General features: G+C 37.6%; 1 protein-coding gene across 1 annotated transcript; it reads right to left on the bottom strand.

Moving 5' to 3' along the window:
- Positions 1–3860: 3860 nt before the first annotated feature.
- aipl1 (aryl hydrocarbon receptor interacting protein-like 1) lies at positions 3861–9397 on the bottom strand. Its single transcript, XM_052107597.1, has 6 exons — positions 8834–9397; positions 7765–7944; positions 6746–6934; positions 5342–5518; positions 4858–4999; positions 3861–4630 (listed from the first exon to the last, which is right to left on the bottom strand). The coding sequence occupies exons 1-6, from the start codon at positions 8927–8929 to the stop codon at positions 3978–3980; spliced, it is 1437 nt and encodes a 478-aa protein (XP_051963557.1). The 5' UTR covers positions 8930–9397; the 3' UTR covers positions 3861–3977.
- Between the last annotated feature and the right edge of the window lie 15248 nt (positions 9398–24645).

Raw genomic sequence — 24645 nt, 5'->3', positions numbered from 1 at the left:
AGTTCGAATCCAAGGTGTGCTGAGTGACATCAGCCAGGTCTCCTAAGCAACCAAATTGGCCCGGTTGCTAGGGAGGGTAGAGTCACATGGGGTAACCTCCTCATGGTCACAGTTAGTGGTTCTCGCTCTCAATGGGGTATGTGGTAAGTTGTGCGTTGATTGCAGAGAGTAGCATGAGCCTCCACATGCTGTGATGCACAACAAGCAACGTGATAAAATGCGTGGATTGACTGTCCTCCTCCACCACCCCGATTGAGGTAACCGTGCCATAATGAGGAGAATTGGGATTAAAAAATAAATAAAATAGTGGATGATGCTTGTGGTCTGAATGATCAGTGTTGTATTCCTCATATTTAACCTTATGGCAAGCCAATTTAACTTTTAATGCTCCCACCCTTATTCATCATAATTGCATATTTACTAGTAATATTTCAGTTAAATTGCTATACAAAAGATTTCTTTTCTAGTGAATATTCCAATTACTGAGCTCTATGTTTGCATTTTTATTAGTGCTGTCAGTCATTTAAAATGTGTAGTTAATCGCAATTAATCACAGATTTTGAAAGTGTTGAAATTTGACACTATATATATTTATTTTCCTCTCAAAATGCATTTTTTCCATATTACGAAAGAAAACAAAACCAAATGTAACAATATAATACTTTATTTTCATTTTCCAAACAAAGTTATATATAAGTATAAAGATAGAAATGCACTAAAATGTCAACAATTCAAGTAACATTAAACGTTTCCCAAAGTCTAACTGGGAGTTTGACTAATTGAAAGAACTAGTCCCCACATAGGTTGCATTTTCATTGCAATGGGCATTAAATCTCTTAAACTCTCATCCTCCACAGTATTAATCTGCTGGTAGACTTTGGGTATCCACTTTCCTACAGCAATCGTGTAGCCATGTTCACGATGCATGTCAGAGCATCAATGCCAACAGCGTGTGTCTAATGAAGTGTGCGTCAGTGTATTGACACATTACAGAGGTTTCGCCCATCCCAACAAGTGTTTATGCTTGTCTATTTTGTATTAATGGTAACTGCTTTAATCAGGTTTAAGATAAATGTAAGCGTTAAACTTTTTAAATTAATCACATTCTTTAACGTGTTAATTCTAACAGCTTAGAGATCTACAATTGATTTGTTTTTACCAGAAACAATTATAATTACAGAGCTCTCTGTAAGAGCATTACATTTTTAGTAAGAATGCAATTGCAGAGCTCTACAATTGAAATACAGAGCTCTGCAATTTAATTTTTACTAGTATGAATTCCAATTACAGAGCTCTACAATTGTATTCTTACTAGTAAATCTCATATTCATTAGATGCAAAACAGAAGCGATTACACAGATTTCATTTCTAAATCCCACTAGAGGTAGGCTACATTTCAAAATCCAGGCCATGTGTAATATTAGCATGATTAGATATTAGCATGAAATATTTTATTTATTATAATTTTTTATTTATGATTATCCCCTTTTCTCTCCAATTTTGGAATGCCCAATTACCTCTACTTAGTTGGTCCTCGTGGTGGCGTGGTTGCTTAGGAGACCTGGCTGGAGTCACTCAGCACACCCTGGATTCTAACTCGCGACTCCAGGGGTGGTTGTCAGTGTCAATACTTGCTGACCTACCCATAATTCACCTCTGTTTATAAGAGCAAATAAAACACCCCGAGTAACACTGATTATAATAAAATGTAATAATTAAAATATGATAATAAAATATATAATAATAATATGCTATAATAAAAAATATATAAAAAATTTTATTTTGCATAATTGTAAATAATTGTATAAATTTTCACTCCTGCAAATGTATACAATTCAGATGAATAAGAATATTGTTAAAGAAGTTTAATCTTTGTGACACCTGGGCTAAAAATAATCTAGACACATCGCAAAGAATGAAACAGAACGCAGGTGTCTCAACATGCGTTTTTGGGACCTGAAGTTATTTTTATCTTGACATAGTGTCTAAAAAGGTGCCGGTCCTGCATGAGACACTGAAGAAACAGCGAGACACTGTGCAGCTGTCAAGGACGTTCATCCAGCATGTTTAGATAGGAAAACTATGGAAAAATACAGAACATACTGTACATCCCCAAATACACGTTCGGTCTGAGCAGCCCCTAACTCATGGGCGTATCAAGTTTGGAAGTCCTGACCCAAACCCGGCGGACCTCTAATGTGAACCGCTCTGAGAGCACTGACAACAATGTATTTGCACGTGTACCCGGGTTGCATCATGTCATCCCTCAAGCTTTTCTACTGTGGCGGAGGCTCCCCCGACGTCTGGGGCCCCATGCAATTGTGTGGTTTGCAGGGTGGTCAATAGAAACATATGACAAGTCAGTATGAAATTGTAGAGCTCTGTAATTGGAATTCTTACTAGTAATGTAATGTAGTGCTAGGAACGTTAAAATATAATTTGGCCTTCCATAACCATGATGATTGTTACATTAGCATGTGGTTGTGCGGGGAAGATATGGGGAAAAATTAGTTACACAGGGGAATCCCCCTTAAAGCAATATCATATGATGTAGTGGCATTGATCCAGCCTGTGGCCCTTGTGTGTCCCTCAACAGATCTCATTGCAAGCTGTTTCAGGAAACCTAGAGCATTACTTATCTCAGCACTGACTGCACACATGCACAAACACAAGAGTATTCTGCACTCCGTGTACAGCTTGAAACCTTTTAACTAAAAGATCTGGTGTGGGTTAAAGGTTCATTCAGTAATTTTTTCCTCCATAATAAAGTTTTAATTCTAAAGAAATGAATTGTAATTTCGAAACATATTTATGAAGTCATGACCACTTATATGAGATGAAGACTCCAGCCATTACAGTAGCCTTATAAAAAGCTGTGTACATGGGGAGGGTCCCCTCATGTGGGCTGCCATGTTTGGATCACATGACCAGCCAAATACTACTCGCTTAATGTCAGTAACCACCCTGTTATTTGACACTGAAAATCGTGGATTAATGTAATCATGGCTGTGAATAGTGAATTTCTACAATGGCATCTTCAACTGAAAACAATTGATTTTGCATGATGCTGCATCTATGCCGCTAGGTGTCAAAGTGTAAGTGCAAGATGACACAAACAAAAATATAACCGAGTGCACCTTTAAACAACTTGATCCTCCTTGATGTTTCCAGAACCCATGTCTTGCTCTTTTGATCTGTAATAGAGTTTCTCATCCAGTCTTTCTCCAGAAAACTGATGATTAGAGAAACTAACTTTAGTCTAGTCTATAATTTGTACAACATACATTACAGTACAGGTCCAGAAACATGTGTGTTTTTATCTTTATATCATCTTTTGAATTCATTTGATAAAATGAGAGTTCCCCACCATACTTGTATTTGGCTTTATAAAGCTGTTCAGTTTGTTATCCTAAAAGTGAATTCATATTTTCAAGCCATGGGATGCCTTTTGGATTTTTTTCCTTTTTTTTTTTCTCTCTCCAGGAAATAAGTTTTCAGTTAAGGACTGTGATAAACATTACTTGAAGAGAATTTAAAAAATGTGAATTTAGACATTGCTGTGTGCATTAAAAACTACATTAGCTACATTTATTTTTGAGGAAACATGAAAAACATAGGTAGCTAAAAGAAAGCCATATATTATTAAATACATGTACTTTTAATTAAAATATTTTAATTGCTCATGTAATTAAGTAATTAATTTAAATTATTACTTTAATTATATTGACATTCTCTACAGTACACAGGGATATGTACAGTAATAAGATTGGGGCAGTTATCATTAGGTTTATGAAGTAATACCATGAAGTTTTGAGACACTAAATGCTACTGATGAATCAACCACCAGAAAGTGAGGGAGTACTATTTTAATTGGATGATTTGACTAGTATAAAATCTCTATGGTAAAGTGATAACAAGAAAAGCATTAGACACATATTTGAATTGAGTTAATAAATGCTTAATTTTGTCTGTTTCCTTCATTGTTGAGCTTCATTGTTGGAACTCTCTGGAGATTCATTGACTGGTGCTGTGTGATTTGGAGTAATTTCTTCTGGAGAAAGTGATACCAGGGCTGCTTGGTCTGGAGTTATGTGCTCTGGAGTTGATGGCTCCAGAATTGTCTGAACTGTGTTAGTTAGTTCTTGAGTTGCTTGTTCTCTAGTAGTCTGTTCTGGAGTCTCAATCTCTGTAGATGATTGTTCTAGAGTTGCTTTCTCTAAAGTGGTTTCTTTTGAAATCGCTTCCTCTGGAGTTGATTGATCTGGGATCACATAATCAAAGCCTGTTAGCACAGTCATTTGATCTGGAGTGGTTTCCTCAGGAGGAAAAACTCCTCTGGAGTTTGCTAGTTTTACATTTGTTTGTTCTTCAGCCAGAGTTGTTTCAGCAGAAGTCTCCTGATCTGGAGTCTTTTGCTCTCCTGCTATTTTTGTGAACATGCCTTTGTACGTCTGTCTGTCTTCCTCATTTTTTAACTCCATACGCATTTTGAGAACTGCTAGCTCCTTTTTGATTGTCTTTTTCATGCCTGGGTCCAGATCCTGCACCCTTGTGAAATCATCTCTTGCTTCTGCTTCATTCCACACTTCCATATGTGCTTTGCCACGCAGGTAGAAGGCTTTCATCGTCCCTACAAAACACACTGAATACTTTCAGCTAGCGTATTTGACATGGAGCACATCAGGTATTATCTTCTCAGTATAATAACACCTTGAATTCTCTTCTGTGCATTGCTAGTACGTTACTGTTGTACAGTATAATTACACCATTAATGCGATGTATTCATGTCATTTCAATATGTCATGTTAGTTTTAAAATGTTGGACATACAGTAAGTGAGTATATTCAGTATACGCACCAGGATGTTGGTTGATGATGTCAGATGTGTGTTCAATGACCTCATAGTACTCCTCCATGCGCAACAGACACTGGCAGTAGTTTAAAGTGAGAGTGTTGGCCATCTTCTCCAGTTTTAACCAGGGAACGTCCCATGCCTTTTTCTGAGGAACAGACACATTTTACAATGAGATTTTTTTGTATTCTTTAATGGCCATAAACAGTTGACCGCTCGCTAAGCCCCGCCTTAAAAACATTGATGACCAATTCTACCTTAGCAATGGTTTGCAATGTCAAACTTCATTCCAACCCACTTTACAATAATATACATACATTATTTACCTCTTTATGAGCATATTTGACTTAATATTGATAGAAATGATAGAAATGTCCAATTTATTGTTTGTCTGACACTAACCAGGAGCGGAGCTTGGTGAAGGGTCAGTTGAAGATTTGAATCTGGTTATGTAGAAAATTAACAACTAGTTGCAGCAGCCTATTCTTACCTTTGTCTGCACATTCTTGATACACACAATAGCCTCCTTATACTTCAGTGTGGCATCCTCGAAACGACCCTGTTTAAAGAGCTTGTTCCCTTGACCATGAAGCACAGGTACTGCCTTCAGTCTCTCCTCATCATTCAGAGCCCATGACTCTCTGTCATACTCACTGGGCTGTTGTACCTGAACCACACACACACACACACATACAGCATCATACACCGAGGCCCAGTTATCTGTGTATCATATTTTTCATGACCCAGAGAAAAACTTCAGAATGTTTGTATTGTTTTCAAGAAGTGTGATGGACTGATCGCATATGATGATGTCATAAAGTAGGCTACAATTTGATTATTGTTTTTGTATTACCATGTTTCACATTGACAATTAACTTTCAATTAATATCAGGTGTTATATGCATTTAAAAAAGTGTTTTTCTAAGAGTCTCTTAAAGAGATGAAATGAAAATTCTAACATTTACGCACCCTCATGAGATCCCAGATATGTATAACTTTCTTTCTTCAGTAGAACACAAATAAAGATTTTTAGAAGAAGAATTCAGCTCTGTAGGTCCATACAATACAAGTGAATGGTGACCAAATTTTGAAGCTCAAAAAATCACATAAATGCAGCATAAAAGCAATCCATATGACTCCAGTGGTTAAAACCAAGTCTTCTGAAGTGATGTTATAGGTGTGGATAAGAAACAGATCAATATTTAAGTCCTCTTTTACTATAAAATGTCCTCTCTGTCCATTAGGTGGTGATATGCATGAAGAATGTGAATCGCAAAAACAAAAGAAGAAGAATGTGTATGTGAAAGTGAAAATGAAGATTTATATTTAAAAAGGACTTAAATATTGATCTGTTTCTCACACACACAAATCATATAGCTTCTTAAGACATGGATTTAAACACTGGAGTTGTATGTATTATTTTTATGCTGCCTTTATGTGCTTTAGGACCTTCAAAGGTCTGGCCACCATTCACTTGCATTGTGAGAACCAACAAAGCTGAGAAATTCTTCTAAAAATCTTTATGTTCCGCATAAGAAAAAAGTCATACACATCTGGTGTGTCATTAAGGTGAGTTAATGATGAGAGAATTAAAATACTTGGGTGAAATATTCTTTAAGAGTTCATTTGGGAAAATACAGTAGATTTGAAAATATGCCCATAGCTCAACCTAGTGGTAGATTTTGTGTAGTGAAGCAGTGTGGGAATCCTGTAAATTAAAGCTCCATAGGCACCAAAAGCACCTAGGATCTGCCTAGTAATAAGTTATATATAAGTATATATTTTGCAATATATAAAATCCACATGAAAAGCATATCAAAGGATGTTCACTCAAACATTTGCTAATTTCCAAAGTCTCTGTGTGTCTATGAGAATATTCATTCTGAATTCGGACCTTTAGAAGTTCTAGCACAAAGTAAAGAGGCTGTGGTTCTTTCTGAAGCTCGTCCAAATCATCATAGCCCAGGCTGTGGTAGGCAAACATATTGGCCATGCCGCAGGTATGAATATGCCAGTCCACTGGATCCTTCCCCTCCGCAATACGCCGCAGACTCTTTGCCACTATAGGGTACAACCCAGTGTGCTGATCGGCCACAAAGGAAAAAACATTCAACATCAAACATTCAGTGATTTTTCATGTTAAAGGTTACATGTATTGAAATAAGTCCAAAGATTAGCACAACTTGTACTGATTTCCAAAGCCTACAAAGTGTGGCCTGATGTATCCAGAAATCCTTTTTGCTGTTCATAATGCTACATACAGGCTGTTTTCATTTGAATCTATTTCAGATGGTGCAACTGGGACCAGTATTAAATAATGATGATTATGCCATGTGAAACAGGCTCAGATTAATCCTACTTTGTAAGAGCTTAAGCTCTCCATCAGGCTAATGTATGACAGGCTCAAGTCTGGAACCCACGTGGTATTCCAGAGCTTATATGGGCCAGCAAATAAGGGTCAAGGTCACTGACTGAAATGTCAGCCACCTGGTCTCCTCTGAAAACATTGGTTATCTATTTACTTTATCTTTAATTACATAAATAATGCTGGCATGAGTGTGATGTGTTTCATTGGCCCTGCATTAGTACATATAACACAAGAATGCTCATTTGTTTAAATGTGATGCTGGGTTTAGTTAAGCTGTGTGCCATTTGGTTTTATCTCTTGGTGGCATAATGCTTAACACATTTTCCAGAAAATAAATAAGCTGAGGAAATAAAACCTCACATATACTGTCCATCATTTGCCTGTTGTTTGATTCAAACCGTTGTATCGAAAAGGTTAAATTAAAAAAATAATAATATTCATATATATAATAATTATTTTCAATACACTACATACAAGTATGTTATTTACATGAGCAACACTGATGCACTACTGACCAGGGCCACATGGAGGATCACAATACTTACGATGACATCACACCAGAACCTGGCCACCTCCCCTATGCGCATGGACGTGAGCAGAGTCTCCCAGACATCAAGTTTAAACATGTTCCCAATCACCATTTCCATGGGTGTACCGGCCTTTTTACTGTCATCTATGATGGTGTGCTCATCGTTGCAGAGCTGGGTGCAGAAATGGAAGGTCACCTGTAAGGAATGCACGGGAAAAGTAAAAAAGAGGTGGTAGAAGGGTTTTGGTAAAAAAGGAAAGAGTTAGAACTGTTTATTAGAGATAGACTGATATTCAGTTTGACAAGATAATTTACTGATTATTCATACGTTTATACTTTATTGGTTCTTTAATATTTGATCTCTTTTGATAGATGACAAGAATCTGCATATTGTTTATCGATAGAGGTCAAATGATATTGCATTTTGCCGATACTGATAACAAAGGTTGACCGATATATCGGTTTTGCCGATCAGTGGCAATACATTTAATCGATTTGAAAAACTATCGGACAATTAATCAGTTATCTTCTTTTTCCACCAATAACTGATTAATCAGTGTATATTTGTAATAATCGTTATTATAATCAGTATTTTATTGGTAGAAGAACATTTTGGTCAATATTCTGTTTATAGTCATAATTAATTACATTAGCTTTTTTTTGCTTTTTTCAACAAAAAAAACTGAAGACACTGCCAAAACGTATCTAATAAGCACTTTTAGTTTCTGCTCATGTCATGTTTTACATGTAGGGCTGAACCCAGACATTCCAACTGTTGTGATAAATTTACTATGACATTTAAGAGCCAAGAAAACTACTGTGTCTGCACTGGAATAGACCTTATGACCTCATAAAGAAGACCACTTCTTATGTGTGTAATGAAAAAGGACATGATCCCTAGATTTGATTCAACAAACAATGCAATGTTTCACATCTTGGAACAGTTTCTAACCGTCTTTACAGTAGATGGCAGATACAGAAGCTACACAATGAGGATTAGCACTGAACTACTCTTTTGATACAACAACAGCACACTGGATTGTATTGAATTTGATCCTACACAGTATGACTGGGAATGGCTGTACCTTAGTTCCTGTGACAAATTTGGGCATCTCTTTGGACCCTCCATACAATATCGTCTTCTTGATCCCTTCAACACCTAGCATCATGCTGTCTTCCATTATGCCAAGTATATGTTTTCTTTTGTATATGTATGAGTGTTTGTTTGCACAGTGGGTGATTGAAGAGGTGTAAAGGCTGGCTGGATTAATAAGGTTGGGATAACAGGATTAGACCTGGCAGCTCCACCTTCTCCCAACCGTTTCATCCACAGAAGGGCCTCACTCAGCATTTTTATACTATCAGAACCAGAAGATTCTAGACCAGTGGTTCTTAACTGGTGGCTTGTTATCCATGTCTGTTCTGATAGGGTTGCAGACAGCAAGAAAAACAATGCTAAATGCAAATAATAAAATGCAACTAAGCATATAACCATGCATAGTTACAATAGCAACATAAATAGACTTTTCAACTTTTAAAAGGCAAGAGAAGAAACATCTCATATCTTTTGTTGTTGGTCTCAAAGGCTGTTCGTCTAGTCAAACTACCAGTATTTTAATGCAAATTAATCTGGAACTTGGCAAAAGTTATTTAGGCAGATACCAACAGAGACATGATACATGACAACCCCTCATCCTCGAAAACGAACAACAACTATGCAAGTAAAATTAAATGTTTTAATGGACATTTTAGTTTACTTTTGCATGGTAACAATTTTTGTACTGTAACTTCTGGGTTCTGAAACAAAACTAGTTGAAAATCACTGGTCTAGAACCTTCCGGAAGGCATTGGTTACAAAAGCTTGCTTGCCTTTCATTGTGGCTGACTTCTGTCATCTTTCGTACAAACCAACATGGTGGTCTGCGGGCAAGCTGAGAAAGGGGATGTAGTGTAAAGCTGGCTATGGACTCAGTGACCCATCACACACATGTGGTAGACAGCTGGATCTCAAGGCCCATGCAGAGTAAAAAGCTCGGAACAACCCATCTGCTTTATGGCTTTGTAAGATTGCCATGGATTATAGAAGAGAGCCACTCAATTACATGTAATTATGTTTTTTACTAGCCTTGTCTGAACATTGTGTACTGGCCAATCACATATGTGAACACCAGTCATTGCTCTATGCTATATTAGTTATGTAACTTGTTGTAGTCTTATGAAGAATGTTGGCCACGGCTGTCTTGTAAAGGATGCCTCGTTGTTTTAAAAGGCATTCCACATTTCCTGCGCCCAACAGAGTGGTGGTCAATGATGTTGCACAACATTTTACGAGAAGTTGGACGTAGATCACTAAATCTTAATTTTGAGGTCGTGTAGTGCCCTCTGCTGGCCACAATATGCACTTTCAGATATATATTTGGCCCATATTGCTTCAAAAGGCACTGGTTTGTCTATTACATATATAAAAATGAAGAAAGGTTAAGTACACTGTCAATCATTATATTTTTATGTTATGTACGTTTAGTTAAAAGCACAAATGAATGAGCACTTATTATTCAATAAGTCTTTATACTGTAGTTGGTCCCAGTGATAAAGTAGCTTAAATTATTTTAGTAATACTGAAGAGTTTTTGTGGGCTTTTAGACATAATAAATCCATCTTCTACTCTCAAAAGACTTCTAAAGGCTTCCAATTATCAGTGTGTTTCCATGGGTACAGGCCTGAATCTAGCATAAAAGCATTACGGTGCTATTTGTATTACTTATTACTTATAAGTTGGATTGCAATGTATCCCAGTTGTTTATTAATAAATGTAAAAATTACATTAAATTACGTTTTAAATTCAAATGATCTCTAAATGAGAGTTTGAAAATAGTTTGTTCATCTATTACTGTTGAGTTTCATGGTTGAGCCCTTCCAATATGGACAGCCAGCCAAATGAGTTTACTCTTACAACTTACAACAAAAATGCATGCACTTCAATTGTAATCAGGCATGTAAAATGCATATTACATCATTTCACTGTCATAAAAAGATTGATATTTACTGTGTTCCCATGGTTATGGAAAACCTATTTATATCAGGGAATTATTAAATTGTGATTTCCAGGCCTGGAAAAGATTTGTAAATTAATAAGATCTTAAAAAGTCGTGGAAATTTTTATAGTTTTAGTGAATATAATTAGTCTGTTCATTGAGGGACTTATTGAAGACATTTGTACACGTTTAAATCTTTTAATAAAAAAGTTTGCTACCTGAAAAATGGAAATCTGCGTGATAATCTCTGCAAAATGATTTCTAAAAAGAATTCTTCCAGTAATCATTTATGACTGGAGGGTTCATGGATTTTTCTTTTCATCTTCTTCTTCAAAAAGTGTGGGGACCCTGTATTTAGAAGTGACTCCATCAGAAAAAATATAGATTTTTTTGTACTGAAAACGTTCTCAGATAAATTAGAATTCTCAATTGAGCTCTCGCACTGTAGCACTGCTAAATCCTTCAATGAAGCAGCGATTTGAGGGCTGCTGAAGTGGAATGGCTGTAAGTGAGTCTGTGATTCTTCACCTGCCACAGATGCAACAGGACATTAATGATGCTATCAATGAGGTTTGGTGTCAGAGTGAGTCATGGAGACTGCGTCATTCACCCACGCAATTTGTGTTGTGCGTGTGTGCCTGCTTGGAGAACGCCATGTGCACTATCAAAATGATGCTACAATGAAAACCTTCATAATGAAAATGTATCAGTGATCCGCTCACGTAATGTGACTCACTGCTATATCCATTAAGAGATGAGGAGAGAGCTCAGGAACATACAGGTGCTGCTGTGATGGGTTAGTTAATGTTAAGCTATTGTGATGTTGTTGGGACTGGCTAACTGTATCCACAAGGAGATGGCTTGATAAACATACTAAATACAATTTTAGGTTATTTTTAGGGGCAGGGAATAGAAAACACCATTAGCTCAGTATTAAAACAATAGAAGTCCATGGAAAATGTGAGCTGTCCATCTCTCCTTGACCTGTCATAATATAGATAGTGTGCTTACCTGACACTACATTAAACTGTAGGAAACATCCTGTGTGGAGAGAGGATCTGGTATATGAGACCATTTCCCTTCAGGGAGCTTATTTTCTATTACCTTTTCACACTTCCTGCGCTCTGCTTTCAGACAGCAGGACACGTGTGTGTGAGCGAAGACGCTTTTCAGTCACCCGTGGATTACGAGTCTGCCACCGCTGTTCCTTTACAATGAACATGGCAGATCCTGAAACAAATTGTGTGTGTGTGTGTGTGTGTGCACGTAAAGACAGGACATGAACATGAAGATGCAAGAAGATGGCCTATGTAGACACCGTGAAATCAAAGTTGCAGTTCTGTAGCTTTTAGTCATTGTGTGTTAGCTTTGAGGCCATCTATGTGCTAGTGTACTCCTTCAAATTGAGAAAACAATCTTTTAGCAGATATACACATTTAAAATGTACAGTTCAGGAAAACTGACCGAAAAATGCCATCTTATCCTTACTAGTTAAGTTCCCATATTTTAATAATAACAGCAAGGCACTGTTATTCACTGAATGAATACATAGTTGAACTGCATTGTTTGTATGCTTCATTAATGTAAAAGGGACAGATAAAACTGTGTGTAATACCTGTATGGTCCAGCTGGAGGGAGTCTGTTGAAAATCAATGGATCAGTACTGAGTGGCAGCACAGTAGATCAGAGCTGCCTGGGCCTGCAAGGCAGACACACCTGTAAAACAGACACATGAATGTTCTAGATTCAGCTCTGTCTAATAAGGAAAACTAGAAGAGGCTACTTCTTCCATATGAACACAAAAGTAGAACTTTCAACTTATTTACTATTCACTTTCATTATATTCAAATGCTTTTCCATACAATGCAAGTGAATGGCGACTGAGGATAACATTCTGTCAAACACTCTTGTGTTCTACAGAAGAATGAAAGTCATACAGGTTTGGAACAACATGGAGTAAATAATGACAGAATTTGTATTTTTTGGGTAAACTATCCTTTTAAGGGTTACCTAGAAACTGGAGACTGGCAAACCTGATCTGTGACGATTGTGCCCTTGAGCAGCTCTCACTCAACCCTTAATATACACTCTTTGTCACTAAATAGTAACAAACTTAAAGGTTAATTTTATGCTTTTGTATATACAACAAAAGATGATATGCCAAGATTCCACAGTATTCTTTGGTCCCAGATATGACATGGCATTTAAAAGATATGTACAAAGTTGACAGTGCTGTATTGGCCTTTGGGATCCAGGGCAATGAGTGGCCCGATACCTCCCCGCTGGAGCCTCATGTACCTCCCCTCGACCTTTAGATACATACCAGTGCACATAACAGGCAGTACAGCAGGCACTTGAGCGAGTGCTCACACACTGAGGGCCTGCTGACACAGCCACCTTCCCACCTTCACATGGGACGAGCTATTCTATAAGCTCCGTCACTCGGGGAAACCAGCTGATCGGGATATTCTGGGATGGCCATAGAATCAGACAGCCCAGCACTGAACCCTACATGCTCTTTAACCTCTTTGGACTTTAGAGACCTGCAGATCTTGGACAGACAGCATGGACACTCTACAAGCCAAAGCCGAATCAGTAAAGAGTCTAGTGCTAATACACTCAAAGCATGGCATTACTGAACAGACAGACAGGTCACCCTCCTCTGTACTGCCACAAAACTGGAAGGGAATTAAAATTTCACTCCTGAAATATATCACTTCTGACAGGAAATATTAAGTTGTCATTTGTCCAAGATGATTGACAAATTTCCAAAAGCGTTTGGCACCAGACTGGAGTTTGTTATGTAATTAAGACCACAATCAGAAAACTGGCAATTACAGCAGCATGTAGACCGACAAAGTAAAAAAAGAATATGGCATGTAACTCCAGAGTTACTGTGAAATTGTATAAATGACTGGTTTCATAATGTAAAATCTTGAGAGTGGAGTGCATCTCCTGTTCTCTTTTTTAAAGAAACCAAAACCAAATCTACTTTTACTTTTTGGTACTCATTTGTTTACCCTAATGCCCTAACTACAATAAGCCTTACTAGTATTTAAATTAATAGTTAGCCCACAAAAGAAAATTCAGTCGTTTACTCACCCTTATTCCAATTCTTATGACTTAATTTCTTCTATGTTACATAAAAGGCCATTGTAATTGCTGTTTAAAATGAGCATCATAAAAGTATTGTATAAGTAGTGAATTTGACTCTTGTGCAATATTAGAAGTCCTCTGAAGCCACACAACAGCTTTGGATGAGAAAAAGACCTAAGTTTATATTTTTATTCACTGATAATAGCTGTTAACTGCTGTGACTGGATCATTGACTGAATCGTTCCGTCAACAGGTTAAAAGAAAAAATTTTCATGAATCAGATATCACAACATCTCTCATAAACTCTCAAGAACATGCCAAGGAGAGTTAGGGTGGAGGTCAAGATTTTCAGTAAATAGCAACTTAAATTTCAGTCTGTTCCTCACACAAAGTATCATATGGCTTCAGAAGACTTGGAATACACAGCACAAATCTTACACTGAAAATATTGTAAATATAGCAGAAAATATTAAGTACTTTCTACATTTGTTCTACAAATCAAATCTTTAATTTACTTGAAACTTGAGAATTTCTGTTAAAGCCACCAAGAAATGTGTGTAGCCTTTTTTTGAAAATATGGTCAGTTAAATGTACTAGTTTCCTAGGTTTTTAAGTAATCCCCCACTACAATTGTTTCAGTGTATGATTTACATTTGTGGTATTTTTATGGTGCTTTTGCATCCATTTTGAAGTGTGAAAGCTTCAGTCTCTGTTCATTTTAATTACAGGGAAAAAAACATCCTACACATTTATTCAAATGAAAGTCATACATGTTTAGAATGACATATGGGTGAGTAAATGATAACATCATTTTCAGTTTGGGAGGCACTAATACTTCAAAATTGTTAGAATATTACAAAGTAAGAGTGCTTCGTTTAAGTCTTAAACCTAAGTACAATCTTAAAAGCCCATAACATGCTAGACCTCAAGACCACATGCTAGCAAATCCTCTCCATATACATCTCATTTAATGTGTTCAGACTGAAAACCTGAACACTGTTACCTCTCAAATATTCTTTACACCCCTCCTCAAAGACACACACTTGTCCAGACCTTTTGACATTTGGTTGCATGAGCAGATCTTTCAGATACGCAGCTGTTGGTTGAACATGCTGCTAGTATGACAGCAGAGACGAGCTGTCTTGGGTGAGAGCACAGTGTGTGGTGTTCTGGGGTCCCGCAGGTCTCCCAGGGGGGCGTGTGGAGCAGAGACAGAGCCAGACACATGTTAAAGAGGCCAGAGTCTGAGGCAGCCAGCTGCAGGGCTGAGCCAAAGCTGGGATGCATTATCACATTCCTCCATGCCGAGAGCCAGAGCTAAAGGTCCACTAAACAGTCCACTCTGAAGAATCTGGGCTGCAGGGAAGTTGTGGAAAAACACTACATTTTCAGTGTTTATGTAGCAGTGTTGGTGTGGAATGTGGGCCATGTGACTTTGGAGATATCAGCACATGAACTCCACTTTTAGATCCACGAAATGCAAGTTTCAGGCCAGTTAATAAAAAATGCTCTTTAGGGCCAGTGCTAATTTGTCAATACATCTTATGTTTGTTGATGTATGTGTGTTTTTATGCCTTTTAAACTTAAAGATTTGGTTTTGAATGATATATTGAACATTGTCAATGTGAATTCTGTCTATTTGAAATAATTATTCAAGATAACGTTATGTAGCTTACTGACAGATGAGTCTTGGGATCATTAGATAAACAGGGTTCAAAACTATAAATAAAATCAGTAATGCTTTGCACCGTTTTCCAGAAAAAACGTGTTTATGATTTTTTTAGCTGTCAGGCACTGTATTATAGTTTTGTTTATATAAAAATATGGCTAAAGCATTGCCAACATGCGGTCACTTTGAACATACATAACGTGCATTCTTACATTACTGTGCCGATAATAATCATCAATACTCAAGGTGGCGATAGAGATACCTACAAAAGTCTGTGCCTTTAAACTGGATGTGTTATGATTCAGGTAAGTTACTATAATTATATTTTGAATACATTTAACTTTGAATTGTTAAGCGATATTCTTTTCAAACTGTTGCTCTGCCATGACAGTTGTTGGCTTGAAAGAAAAAACTCACTGTAGAAGCGACCCATTCAGACTGATGTCTGCTTTAGCGCCCCTTTTGGCAATGTGGAGAACCCTATAGTGTGGAGTAACCCTATTATATAGGGTAACTCTATGATGTGGGGTAATCTTATATTGAGGGGGAACCTGATGATGCAGGGAACCCTATGATAGGGTGAAACATATGGAACACATAATAGGGAGAACCCTATACTGTGGGTTAACCCTATGATATAGGATAACTCTATGATGTGGGGTAACCCTATAATGTGGGGTAATCTTATATTGTGGGGGAACCCTATGATAGGGTGAACATATGTAACCCATGATGGGGAGAACCCTATAATGTGGGGTAACCCTTGTATACCCTTGTGGCAATGTTGAGAATTCAATTCCTACTTGCATAGTTTTATGACCCAATTTGGAATGCAACAATACACAAAATTGTGCTTGAGTTGCAAGAAGAGTCTACGTTTATTTACTTTCGTATATAATGTTGAAACCTTCATTGTTGAGTCCTGAATAATTATGTAATATTAAAATGAACCCATTTGTTTTATGTTTACCAGGGGATGGTGGGTGATATAAATAAATAAATCTGAGGTTTATCCTGGTTTAAAACAGGGATTAGTGGGCTTTTATTTAGATGAGTAGCACTTTGCTGGTCTTGCCCTCCATGCTTAAAGTTCAAGTGCTCCAATGGCTCAGACAAGCATTTCAGATGGCTATTTCCTGTCACCCTTCCTGTCAGGTGAATCTACATAGGTGAGCAAGGGCATGCATACTTGCCATGGTTCATGGAAAAGGCTATAAATAAACATAAATACACAGATCACTGAAGCTGATATTGTAGTGTGTGCGTGTGGATGCAAGCAAAGAATTACACAGTGAGAGATCAGGTAAGGCCTCAAGGGGGGGTCTCAGACAGCATACCCACTCAGACGAACTCACTGACATCTCCCTGAATCAAACACAACCTCTCCCATGGTAAAAAATGGGTCAATTAGCCACAAGAAAGAGAAAGAGCGTGAGAGCGTGTTAGCAAGCATATGTGCAGGAATACCAGAGAGTTTTAGAAAATGACGAAAAAAACCTTGCCGCCTTTTATTCTGAATTTAAAAAGATGCTCTGTTTTCAGAGGACTCCAACCTGAGTTTGCAAGAAACTATCAACAATTTCCTCAAGTATGCAAGTGCCTAACTCATGTAGGCTTTGTGCCCTGAAGCTTGGGTGTGCAATGGCATTTGCACCAAATAGCAAACAGTCATATTCCTTCACTGTTTGTATAATTTAGCTTGTCTATGTTAACAGCGTTTAAGAGACAGATCAGCTGAGAGTAACAATAGACCAGTGTGGGAAAAACATTGTTCCTCTTTCACTAAACAATAGCACTAGGCCCCATGCCATCCTGCTCTTGGTTGCCATGTCACCCTGTTCACAATTCATACTCCTCACAAGGAAACAGGAACAACATTCTTCAAACCACACTGCCGCAGAACAGCTTTTTGGTTGTGTGTGTGTGTGTGTGTGTGTTTTTGTGTGTGTGTGTGTGTGTGTGTGTGTGTGAGAGAGAGAGAGAGAGAGAGAGAGAGAGAGAGAGAGAGAGAGAGAGAGAGAGAGAGAGAGAATCCACGGCATGGTAGTTTAAGGAGTGCAGGTATGTGTTTCTAACATAGTCATACGTGTGTAAATTAGCTTGGATAATGTAGTACCTCACAATGTAGTACTGTGGCAATACCATGGTGATGGTATCAGTGTCATGTCAATACCAATTCTTTCTCATTTTTACATTTAAGTCAGAGTTAATTTAATGTGGGGGGAAACCTGATAATGGAGTCACCCTGATGTAGTGTAACCCTATGATGTGGAGTAACCCTATAATATGGGGTAACCTTATGATACAGAGCACCCTATGATAGGGTGAACCATATGAAACCCATGATTGGGAGAACCCTATAATATGAGGTAACCCTATGATGTAGGGTAACCCTATATTGTTGGTAAACTTTATGATTCGGGGAACCCAATGATATAAGGACTCTGTGATGTGGTTAGTGGCCCTGAAGGGTGAACAGGTTTTAACGGTAGCTGCCCTGAGACTGTGGAACAGTCTACCCCTTTACATAAGAACTGCTTCAACAATACATGATTTTAAAACCAAGTTGAAAATTTACTTTTTCACGCTGGTTTTTAACCAAACTTAGAAGTGGTATTTTGTATTTGTGTCGTTTATATTTTATAATATTTTATGTTTCTCTGTGTATTAATCAGCTGCTGTACAGCACTTTGGTCAACTGTTGTTGTTTATTGGTACTTTATAAATAAATTTGAATTGAAATTAATTGAATTCATGTCAAATGAAATGTCCAAAACAGGACTTACAGCAATATCTTACCTTCTGTTATTTTTTTTCTTTTCAAAGAAAGTCAAATATTGCCTTGAACTGTCTCTCTTGGCCATTTTTGAAGGTGCATGAAACAGACGAAAATTGCATTAACTTTATTACGCAGCACTTTGGAATCTTCTATTTTAATTGGTTGATCACCAGAACATTTTTAGATTTAAGCAGGAGTTAAATTGGAATTTTGGAGCTGGGGTAACCCTATGATCTGGGGGAACCCGATAATGGGGTAACTTTATTTTGTGGGGGAACCCTATTATGGGAATACTCCTATAATGTGGGGTAACCCTATAATGTGGAATAACCTTATAATGTGGGGGAACCCCTATATAGGGTGACCATATGGAACCCATGATGGGGAGAACCCTATAATATGGGGTAACCCTATGATGTGGGGCAACCCTATAATATGTGGGGTAACCTTATAATGAACCCCATGATGGGGGTGGAAGCTATGATATAATTCACCGGAAATGTCCTAAATCAGTTGTCATAGCAATATCTTACCTTCCGTTTTTTTATTTTTAAAGAAAGTCAAAAGATTGCCTTGAACTGTTCTCTTGCTCATTTTTGAAGGTGCACAAAACTGAAGAAAACTTGCATTACCTTATTATGCAGTACTTATTTAATTCTGATTGGCTTATTAGCATTATTTAAAGTCTGTTGTTTATCATACGCAGAGAATAAAAAACATTTTTGGGGATGATTAGCTCTAAGTAATCAGGGCCGTCCAAAAGTTCGGAAAGACCACTCTAGGCAAAGCACAATTGTGCCGCCCCCATGTACATATCGTCCCTTTGTGTAGCTTCAATGTAGTTATCTTATAATGTAGTTAGTAACTTACATAGCTAACTAATTCTTCAAAAGAATAAGGTTGACAGTTTTAAAGTAGCTTCACAAACAAAGTCTTTTTTCGTGAGTGTAAATGTACATAATTACTAGATGAATATATACATGAGTCAAAAAATTAGTATTTACTGTCAAGTTATGATTTTTTTTCACCTAGCAGAAACAGTTCATCTCTATTAAAACTGCTGGAGACACCCTGGCAGACAGAGTTGTACCAGGGTAAATCAGAAAGTGAGGCCAGAATATTTAAAAAGGTTACTTTAATTATAGTGTCACAAATATTCAAAGAACTGTACTGTGCTTTCAAGCCAATGGGAAATGACTTAAAAAATACATTGGAAAGCATTGACAAAAAAGATAAGCTTGCTAAACTATGCATAAGGAGGCGTGAAGAGCGTGCACTGAGGCATCATGTCCCTTTAATGAGATTGTCTAGCTGGTGCAGCTCCCCTGTCAGACTTTCCATGGAATGACATAACCAGCCTTCAAGATTAGAAGGGAATGTCTGGGTGGACAGGAACTGTTGTGATGTCACTGTTGGGATTAAAGGAATATTCCGGGTTCAATACAATTTAACCTCAATCGACAGCATTTGTGGCAAAATGTTGATGACTGCAAAAATTAATTTTCACTTTTACACCCTTTTCTTTAAATAAAGATACAGCGAGGAACTTGCAATAGAGAATGGGGCCAATCCGTAAACGTTAAAAAACTCAAAAGTATAGTCACAAAATGTAAACAATATGTGTGTTAGTATGAGTTGTGTCATAAAATTGCGTATTAATCTTTACTTTCTAGTTATATCCAGTTTTGCAATGTTGTTGCCATGACAGTGTAACGCTGAAAAACCCTGAAACCTTAAAATGACACTTTGAGCAACTTTACAGCTAAAATAATGTACATGTTTTTACAGGAAATTTAATGTAAGTGCTTTTATAAAAATATAAGTTTCACATTTCTGCCTTTAAACCCTCCAGAATATCCCTGGCCCCATTCACTTCCATTGTAAGTGCTTCACTAAAACCCGTATTTTTTATTTATTTATTTATTAAGAAAAGGAGGGACGAGTCTAAATAATATTTTTGTGGTAATCAACATTATGCTACAAATGCTGTCGATTAAGCTTACAAGTTGCACTGAACCCGGAACATTCCTTTGAGCATGAAGGTACAGAGATGGCAGATTAATGGTTTAAAGGAATATTTCACCCAAAAATAAAAATTCGGTTTTCATCCCAAACTTGTATGATTTTTCGTTGCTTGCGTGGAACACAAAATTAGTTATCTAGCTGAAGGTACATGCTGCTCCATTCCTAGTCACCATTCACTTTCATTGTATGAAAAAGAATGACAATGGAAGCGAATGGTGTATGGTGAGCAGTTTGGACACATCGTTAAATATCTACTTTTATGTTACACGGAAGAAAGAAAATCATATGGGTGTGTAAATGAAGACTGTTTTACATACTCCATCCATCCCTCGCTCCATCTCCCATACATTTCACCTTTTCCTACTATTCCACCCCTTTCTATTTCTAGGTCTGCTGGCTGCACGCTGTTATATGTATCGCATTGCTTTATTTAACCATGAGGTTAGTTACCGGTACTTGCTCACAAATTGGTAGGAGTACACACTGTATGCTATGAGTCATCAGACACCATGCATATGGGATTTTCCAGCAGCATCTAATGAATTCACCAGACTGTGGGGAGCTGCTATAATCACACAGCCTGAACATGGACATGGTGTGAGGGGTGCAAGTTTTTTATGGGGAATCCAAGCCTCTAAATACTTCTTTTCAGGGAGATTGGGTGAGAGGTTAAAGAATATCCAGAGTTTGAGTTGCATTTAGAAATGATTTCCTAATTTAAATGGTTTTACCCCTGTGTGTCAATGGCGTTCAGCAAATAACAGGTGGGGCACAAATAAGGAGCGCTGTACTGTTCATGTCTGCTCGTGAGAGAGGAAGCTAAAGAAGCAGTATTTAGAGTCACGTTACATTATTACTTAAATACATGTGACTTCTCTGTCCTGAACTTATTTTTGCTAACGTGACAGTAGTCATCATATTCTAAAAAAAATAAAAAATTCTGAACAATGATATTCTTTCTAGCTGTCTCAATACGTGTTTTTATTCATAAGACCAAGCAGTGACAGTGAATCACCCTGTAAGTCTTATCAGGGTATTTTACAGTGCTGCATTACTCACAGTGACTCTTGCCAATCAGACAGGTTACATGACACCCACTGTGCGAGAGGTAAACTCTGGTACATTGACCTGGTAAAAGGAAAAAGGCACAAGCCTGAGGGCAAAGGCCAGGAAGATTTGCGGAATGCTGGAACGGTGTTGTGACATGGATGTTTCATCAGGTAAATGATCTCTTGCTTGCCTGGAACTTAAGGTAATCTGTTTAAGCAGCTTTAACCTCGTGGAAGAGGGAATTTATAAGAGTTGTAAAACCACTTTGCACCAGGTCTGGAGCCATTTCCTCTCTTCGTCCAAGTCGTCCATGTAGACAGAAATGTTTCATCAGTCCTACCAAATTGACTTTCTTTGTGAACAGATTTGGTGTGAAATAGATTGGAACATGTTGTGTTGTGAAACATGTTGTACTAATGTGCCATCTTAAATTATTATTCCAATTTTTCAGTCTAAATTGGATTATGAAGTTTTTCAACAACAAGTTGATTCAGATGCATTACACTTTGTGAAAAAACAAAGTAACAAATGAAGAGTTGACATGGACCAACTGCAGACAAATGACTCATACCGATTCAGAAATATCACTGCTTGTGTGCTTTTAGCTTCATGACCCTGTTAGGTTTGAACATTATCTAAAGCATTAAAAGTAAGTACTTGGAAAAGATCATAAGACTTGTAATCTAAGGCACCCCTCACCCTGTTGCACAGTTACTGTGAGGTATCTGACCTTTGCCATTTGGGTTTATTTTGCACTTGTGGGGCCCCAGCTACAAGTTTTACTCAACAAACAAAGACTCTGTGAGCTGTCTCACATTAAAGGAATGTTGCGGGATAACTTGGCTCTACTGGTAGCATCTGTGACATGCTGTCAGTTAGCACAAAAATAATTTAGACTTATACCTCAGATTGTAAAAACTCAAAAATGGTTTATAGAAATCCACTTACAGTGAAAGACAATGGGGCATTTGTTGATATACGTTTGTAATTTTCTATGGTAATCAACAGCATTTAGCAAGAACATTCCTTGCATACAAGGCAGTTTTAGACTCCCAGCCAACCCAGAGACCCAGAGTATGATTTTCTTGGTAACACTTTATAATAACTTTCATTAAAACGTTAATATTATTAACATCTCTGCATTTTATTTAGCCTTATATAATCTTCTCCAGCATAAGAAGATTATCGCTAACCTTTCTTAAATAAATTGCATCCCTGCCTTGTAAAGTTTCAGGAAATACAACAAGAAAAAAAAAAAACAGGATGCATTCTCTAGTTCATCTAAGAGAGGAATTTTACAAATAAGGTTAACATTCATAAATCAATCACATATTACTTACAATTTAATTAAATACAAATTCAAAAAAAGGTATATCTTGCCCAAAGCCAATTTATTCATTTATTTGACCAATCACTCCAGCATTACATTATTTATTCACATTTTGACAAGGACAAACATGGAGAGTCTGATTTAGACCCAAAACAGTCATCCTGATGAGCTAGTTAATTAATCATAATGTAATGTTTCATAAAACAGTCTGACTCTAGCCTTATTATGAATGGATAGAAGATTGGAGTTCTGACAGTAACATGTTCACTACGGCCTAAATGCATCTGTAGCACAGACGCAGAGCTTCTTATGTGTGTGCCATTTCTTTAAGAGGAGCTGAGATGACGACCCTTCACAATCTTTTAATGCACTTGCAGGAAGACTGACATTAGACTACAGCGGATCAGGGAGGCAATCTTCCCCATGACCTGAAGAGGCCCTTGTGTGGAGGTCAGAGCCAAAGGTAAGGTACAGTTACATGTGCAGAACAGTGTGGCCAGTCCATATGAGAGCTTCATAAAAGTGGCATAACTCTGTCCAAGATATATTTACATTTTTACATTTATGCATTTGGCAGACGCTTTTATCCACAGCGACTTACAGAGCACATATTACAGGGACAATCCCCCCAGAGCAACCTGGAGTTAAGTGTCTTGCTCAAGGACACAATGGTGGTGGCCATGGGGATCAAACCAGCGACCTTCTGATTTACAGTTATGTGCTTTAGCCCACTACACCACCTCCACTCCTATATATATTTTTTAATAACTGTCAGAAATGGATGGGTCCCTGGGGAGCACATTTCTGTTGTGCCATATTTTACCACCTCAGACCCCAAGGGGTTGCAATAACTGATCAGAAACAGAAAGTAGTAGGGTAAGACAATTGCATAGAGTATAATAGGTTAGTAGGCTAATCAGTTAGCTGCATGCTAAGCTAACAGGCTAATTGGTTAACTGCTAAATGTGACATAATTTAAAAACTTTTTTTTAAAGGGGACCTATTACACAAAATTCACTTTTACATGGTCACTTTTACTGTCTCAGAACAAGCCTTTTGCAGAATCTGCAGGCCCTGCCCACGACTGTTGATTGACCTTGCCGACGGACATGTTTGTTTGTGTTGTTTCGTTATAGCGCACGTTGTAACAGTATTTGTGTGTTGCTCATCCATCGTTGCAAAACTGCTGAAAAAAAAACTCTAAAACAAATATTCGGAAACGTCCTGGTTCATTCTCAAAGTTGTTACTTCTGACGGAGTCTCTCCCTCATCAGTGTCCGACTCCGGTCCAAACATATAGGGCTGAACACCACTACTTTCACTATCAGTCATATTGCTTATAATGTCTAGTTATCTGAAGCAGAGATGTCAAACCTCCACCCTATTCAGGATATGGGGCGGGGAGCACCAGCTCATTTGCATTTAGAGACACACACACAAAAAAAAACAGCTAGTTTGTATTGCCACCTAAACATTGACATTTTCAAAATGGTATAATAAATGATCTGTTGGGTATTTTGAGCTGAAACTTCACAGACACATTCTGGGGACACCAAAGATTTAAATTACATCTTGTGAAAAGGGGCATAATAGGTGCCCTTTAAGCACTATAAATGGTCAAGATGACATTAACAAGCATAAACAAATATTAGTTTTTCTCCGGCACCAATTAGAAAGTCCAACAAAAAAAGTTCTGTCAGCCAAACAAATTGCTTTAGGGTCCAAGGGGATTGGAATTTAATAGCAGGTAAGATTTGGCAAAACACTGACATGGCACATCTGGTTATGCTAAATGCTGAGAATGTTTTCATCTGGCTGGGAGGATTTAGAAGGACACATTTTCATATCCTGTTTTTAGCACTGAAGTTGGCCTTAAGGTGATGTTTACAGCTCGTCTAGGGTTAGATGACGTG

This window comes from Xyrauchen texanus, chromosome 36 (genome assembly GCF_025860055.1).
Source record: "Xyrauchen texanus isolate HMW12.3.18 chromosome 36, RBS_HiC_50CHRs, whole genome shotgun sequence".
Taxonomy (NCBI): domain Eukaryota; kingdom Metazoa; phylum Chordata; class Actinopteri; order Cypriniformes; family Catostomidae; genus Xyrauchen; species Xyrauchen texanus.
The sequence above is the reverse complement of the archived record's forward strand: the minus strand, read 5'-3'. Positions and strand labels throughout refer to the sequence as shown.

Coding starts and splice junctions, on each gene's coding strand:
- aipl1 (XM_052107597.1), bottom strand. CDS start 8,929: ATGGAAGACAGCATGATGCTAGGTGTTGAAGGGATCAAGAAGACGATA. Junction 7,945..8,833: donor AATTTGTCACAGGAACTAAG/GTACAGCCATTC, acceptor CATTCCTTACAG/GTGACCTTCCATTTCTGCAC. Junction 6,935..7,764: donor GGTTCTGGTGTGATGTCATC/GTAAGTATTGTG, acceptor GTGGCCGATCAG/CACACTGGGTTGTACCCTAT.